The sequence below is a fragment of the Manihot esculenta genome, chromosome 18, assembly GCF_001659605.2.
Source record: "Manihot esculenta cultivar AM560-2 chromosome 18, M.esculenta_v8, whole genome shotgun sequence".
Taxonomy (NCBI): Eukaryota; Viridiplantae; Streptophyta; class Magnoliopsida; order Malpighiales; family Euphorbiaceae; genus Manihot; species Manihot esculenta.
Genome location: NC_035178.2, coordinates 22,023,301 through 22,029,268, shown reverse-complemented (window position 1 = coordinate 22,029,268; position 5,968 = coordinate 22,023,301). Strand labels below are relative to the sequence as shown.

General features: G+C 31.6%; 1 protein-coding gene across 1 annotated transcript; it reads right to left on the bottom strand.

The window, feature by feature from the left end:
- Positions 1-1,743: 1,743 nt before the first annotated feature.
- On the bottom strand, positions 1,744-4,869 carry LOC110606080 (protein LURP-one-related 7). The gene is made up of 3 exons (XM_021744825.2): positions 4,387-4,869; positions 3,381-3,593; positions 1,744-2,114 (listed from the first exon to the last, which is right to left on the bottom strand). The coding sequence occupies exons 1-3, from the start codon at positions 4,609-4,611 to the stop codon at positions 1,989-1,991; spliced, it is 564 nt and encodes a 187-aa protein (XP_021600517.1). The 5' UTR covers positions 4,612-4,869; the 3' UTR covers positions 1,744-1,988.
- Positions 4,870-5,968: the final 1,099 nt, after the last annotated feature.

Here is a 5,968-nt window from a genome sequence, read left to right as displayed (position 1 = left end):
TCCATGTCATGCTTAACTCCAACTTGCAGATTCTTGAATTCCGATTGAAGTATTTTTACTTCTTTTCTTGATCCTCAGAAATCCAACAAGAAGGCTTTGAATTGCTCCTCGATCTTGGCCAACTGCACTCCTTCTTGACTGACTATGGCAGATCTAGCAAACATTTTATTGACCTTTGCGATTCAATCCACCACAAGCTTTCATACCAATTAGGTTAAGAACCTAATAGAGAGAATTTAGAGAAAGAAGAATAAAATTTGGGAGAGAAGAAAGGAAGAAGGAGAGAGAGAATTTAGAGAAAGAAGAATAGAATTTGGGAGAGAAGAAAGGAAGAAGGAGAGAGAGAGAGAGAGAGAGAGAGAGAGATAATGGAGAGAAAGTTGTATTGATTCTTGAAAAATAGCGTACTAAATACAAGAGTAACTTACCATTTTTATTCTCACTTCCTACGCCTGTTGAGGCAATTATAACTGCCTAACTATTTTCCTCTAAAACTATAGCCAACCTTTATTGACTTTTCTATACTTGTCTACATCACATTCACTTTCTATTTTGAAACCTTTTTCTGTAATACGTAATATAAAACTTGCAAGGATTTAAAAACTATCAATATTTGATTATCTGATAGACTTGGTTATTGTAATCAGATTAAGATGAGAGATTTTTGTAATTCTACCTGAATCTAAATAATCTTAGACAATTTTTTAGCAAATAGGTCGACTTGTTGATCGGTTTGAATAGTTATCGCTCTAGCTAATAAGGATTAAGTTTGGCAACAATAATCTTCTACTGATTCAATTTGCTTAAGGTTCACCAATTCCCCCGATAAATTGTCACACAAAAGATGGTCAAATCACAAGTTACAATACACTTGTCTTGTCATCTCCAATTCCTCCTATACTAAGATGAAAGGCAGCTTGATTAACTTTTTCTGCTTTTATTGTTTGTTGATTATGAAACAATTATTCACACAAATTAAACCACACATGCGACTTATTGGAGCCATTAAGTGAGCAAAAATTTTCGCATATTAGGCACCACACATCATTGTTTCTCCTTATTAGCTTGTTGACCAAAATTTTACTAGTTACTATTCTCTCCATCCCGATTTTAATTTTGACTTTTATTGAAGGTTTGAATTAGTTCAAAAATGGTTTATCTAAATCTTAAAACATGAAAGAATTAAAATTTAGCTTCTCCTCTAAGTTACGAGATCACTCATAACGACTAGCTTGGATACCATATTATTAAGTACGGGATCACCCATAACGACTAGCTTGGATACCACGTGTTATTAAGTACCCTTGAATAAGATCTTATCACATGTTCATTACCCGGAAACTCTTCCTCATGCCACGCTGCCTTTCGTTTGTTAGTGTTCCTGCTTTTCCTTGTAGTTGAATATATTCGAGAACTCAATTGGGAGAATTCTCTAGTCTCATAAAACTGTTGGATAAATTTTCCGCATGCTTTATTAATAAAATCAATGAGCTTTTATAATGAAAGCAACATATGCACTAAGGATTACATCAAAATTCAAATTTTAAATTCAAAAGATTTCTTATCTACTACTGAAATTTAAAATTCAAACTAAAAGATAATAAGCTAGAACCTTGGAAATAAAATGTTGATTATTTATTTAATGAAACAACTTCGATTAGAGTTAGTCGACTAGAAGGAGAGCGCACATCCACACAAAAAATCCTCTAATACTTGAAGAAAAGGGATAGAAAGGTAAGCTTCTGAAAAAGTGGATTTATATTCCACAAAGCAGTAGTAAAGGAGCTAGCATGAAAAGCAAGATCCACATATTCATATTCCAAATCACAAACTCAACATACAGGTTCACTGGGGACATGATCTTTACAAAGAGAAGATTAATATTCTAATATGCAAAATCACAATACTTGTTTGATGTAATATAGAAACATATACCTCTTGTCCAAAAAAATGTATGGAACAAATGTATTAACTCGATTTAGTTGTTTTTATCCATATAAAAATATCACGATCAAAGCTATAACTAGTGCATGATCTACAGATCCAGGAAATATGGTTAGTCGAAATCTACTCCTTCCAACAAAAATCTGGTGAAGCTTGTACATGAGACTCGTCTGCATAGAATGTTGCAAGATAATTTTCATTTAGTATCAGAAAACAAACATAAAGCGTCAAGTAGTGCTCTGTTAATTACTATTTTTTTTTTTTTTGGTGGGGTGTTGGGGGGGTGGGGAGGGGAGAAAGGGAGAGGGAGACAAACAAATACAATATTGCTATAGCGTGCAAGTAGGTTAGTTGATCTAATCAAATATTCTAATAAAATTTTAAATTTTTCTGCTTTGATTTACGTTGTTATGGTGCAGTTTTTTTTTTTTTTAAAAAAAAAGAAAGATATGTTCCAAGAAAAAACTTTTAATTAAAGTGGAAACTTAAAAAAGATTTAGTAAATCAAAATGTTCAACTCAAGTAACTGACAAAGCAAATGTCTAATATTTTTGGATCCAATATGTTTGGACTTTATTAAGAATTCTATTTTATTTTTTTTTTAACAGATGCACATTCTATATGGGACTACACCTTCCCCAAAGACCCAACAGTGGATAAACAAAAAACACGTATCTATGAATGAGCTCTTTTCCAAATAGCATAAAGCAAGACACTGATTGTGCTAGAAAGCCTTCCACATCACAGTGTTTACCATAACTGGGAAAATTTGCTCTCCAGAGAGTTGGCATTTTGTTAAAGCAGCATTTTCAACATGTTTAGATGTCATTAAAAATTGTTTTTAGGGTATACAAAATAAGAACGGTGCTCACTTCAATGCCAAAATACTAGTCAGAATGCAAAATGAGTCAATGACATGAGAAGTGATAAACACTGGCTGCATGACTGAACCAAGGGCAAAAAAGCATTCAATAAAGCAGAGAGCAAGAAAGAGCAACATCAGTTCAAAACCTGTGCAAAAATGACCAAAACCACCGATGGTCAGGGTGCAAATGTAGATTAAATTGAACATGAAAAAATTGCAAGAAGGGCCCAAAGAATGGATAGGTTGTCTGAAAGCAAACCAGTGTATAGGAGGATCACTTCTGTTGGTTCAAAACACATGAATACAGCAAATTTGAGTTACATAAGCATAGAATTCAGTGGTAGCAACTACAGTATTCTTGATTCTACGCAAGCATTCTCAATAAATCATTGACAAGAGTAGCTGCCACCAATTGTAGCAGAAGGCTTGAAAAAATTAAATCCACATATTGATTATGAAGGATGCCTAAAGGCAAAAAGGAAAAATCTAGGCAAAATAATTCTCTGATAATGATAATGTCAATATCCCTCAACCCAAAGTAGTCTGCAACCACAGTAATCACTAAATTTACCTGGGCTACAATGGAATTGCCTCTATAGATGGTGCAGGATCTCTGGAAGGAGCAACCTTTCACGTTGAAGTCAGAGGTTGATTCTGCCGAATTTTCTCCTACAAGAAAGACCTCTAACTCACTTCTACAAAGCTTGTTCAATGTTCTTTGTACTCTGAATACCATTTCCTTCTCCCCTTCTTCACCTCCAGTGAAAACATGCCAAGATCTATTCTACAACCAACAAATACATTGCATTAGTACATTGCAAAACTAGAAAATTAAAATGTGACATAAACTGCAAGACTTCTTGCAATCAGAAATAATAACAGATAATTTTTATCCGCTATTCCTTAACTTTAGGAGATGTTCCAATCATCCTTCAACTTCAATAAAATTACTCAATTTTAGTTTAGTTACAAAAGAAATCTCTTTGAATTTAGCTGGTTTCGTGGTTACCATGTAAACCTGACAAAGGTAATTTTTATCCACCATTACTCAACTTGAGGGTTGTTTCAATTATATCATTCAACTTATAATAAAATATCCAATTTTAGTTTGAGTTATAAATTATAATATTTTACATTTTAAGCAAACTAGACTGTAAATTGACGAGGATATGCCACAACTCTCCATGTCTTGGGCATCAACTACTTCAGCGCAGGCAGAGGAGAACCAAATTAAAATTGAGTGATTATATTGAAATAAATTGAAACTGGACGATGTATAAAAATAATATATAAAAACAATGACTAATTTAGCTTATTTTCTAATCCAGCAAATGTTTACTACAATTGATAATTTACTGCATATCGCACACAAAAATCACATTTTGCTAATTTTATTTTTTTCTAAATTCTAGATTCAATACATAGGATTTCAATGATTATTCTGAGATAAATCTCCTATACTAGATTACAATTAATCATTTATGTGCTGCTTATGATCTACGCAAGGAGGCTTGAAGCTTAAAATAATCATCAACATAAATATCCAGATAGGGTTATAGAGAGAAAGAGTGACTTACATCTTGGCGACACCAGGAAAAGAGGGGAATTTTCGATTCATCAAGCAATACCCATGGACGAGATGATGATTTTTTCGAATAAGTTCGACTGACTCTGAAAACTAAATTCCCTAAGGAATCAGCGAACCCAAGTTCACTTGGTGCCAGTCCTGGATGTTTCTTCGAGACAAAGAGGTCGACTGGGATTGGCAGAGAACCCGGATAAACAGGAGCTGACGTAGCCATAAATAGAAGTACTGAAAATATAAGGTGATCAAAGCTCAATCGAGAGACTCCGATGGGAAAAAGAAAAAAAAGAGAAATTTTTTTATAGTGCAATGTTTCAAATTGAGAGAGAGAGTCCGTCTGTCTGAATAATGTGACGAACGGATGAGGAGGAGGAAGGCAACTCAGAGGAATGCTTTCTACTTTGCTTTGATCTCTTGGACTCAGCAATAGACTTTACCATTTGCTCTAGTAACGAGCACAGGAAAGAAGAGCAACCGTGGTCCTCCTGGTTGTCTTAACTTTTGTTTTAAATAAGGAAAAATTACTTTTTTTTACCCCAAATAATAACATAATTAATCAATTTATTTATTTATTCTTAAAACTCAACACATTTTTAATTACATCAAAATTTAAAATTTTTAATAAAAATTTTTATTAAATCAATAATTTATATTTAATTATAAAAAATAAATATAATTTTAAAAATATCTTTATTAATTATAAAATTAAAAAATTATTATTTAATTTTTATGATATAAATTAATTAATTAATCCATCGATTTTAAAAATATATTAAAATATTTTTGATATTTTAAAAAATTAGTTAGTATCTCTGTTAATTTATCATTAAATATTTTACTATTTAGTTCTTATAATTTTAAAAATTTTATTAGTTGATCTCTCAAATTATTAAAAGATTTACTAATTAGTCTCTCTATTTGAGAGATATTTTAAATTAGACTTTTTAATATGTGTGTTAAATTTGAATCATGCTTAACTCACCAAAAATCTAATTCAAAGCGGAGGATTGCCTAAACCTCATATAAGGAGCACATTATCACTTTTCACTCCTCACGCCTAAAATTTTACTGGTGCAAGACATATTTATGGGGGGCTCAATATCAGATGGGAGGCTCTGATAACATATTAAATTTGGGTCAGATCTAACTCATCCAAAAGCTAGCTTAAGGAAGAGGATTGCCTATGACTCATGTAAGGAGCACATTACCCATTTTCACAATGGATATGAGATTCAACAATGTGAAAAATATTTTAATGAATTTTTCAAACAGTAAGTAGTAATTGACAGCGAGCAGTATCACAAAAACAACTTCTATTGAGTTTTAATTTTTAATAATTTAAATTTTATATATTTTGATTTTATTATATTTGTTAAGTTTAAATCTTAAATTTATTAAAGTTTTTATTTGTTCGTGGAGATTGAGTTTGAGATTTTCTTCCTTGAATTTTGATAGAATTAAATTTCAGAGACTAAAGGTTTAAAAAATAGAGGGATAAATCTGTTAATTATGTTATATCTCAGGGACGAAAAAGTATTTTTTTTCTTAATTTTTATTATATTTATTGAATTTGA

Coding starts and splice junctions, on each gene's coding strand:
- LOC110606080 (XM_021744825.2), bottom strand. CDS start 4,611: ATGGCTACGTCAGCTCCTGTTTATCCGGGTTCTCTGCCAATCCCAGTC. Junction 3,594..4,386: donor TTTCCTGGTGTCGCCAAGAT/GTAAGTCACTCT, acceptor TGTTGGTTGTAG/AATAGATCTTGGCATGTTTT. Junction 2,115..3,380: donor GCAATTCCATTGTAGCCCAG/GTAAATTTAGTG, acceptor CATTCTATGCAG/ACGAGTCTCATGTACAAGCT.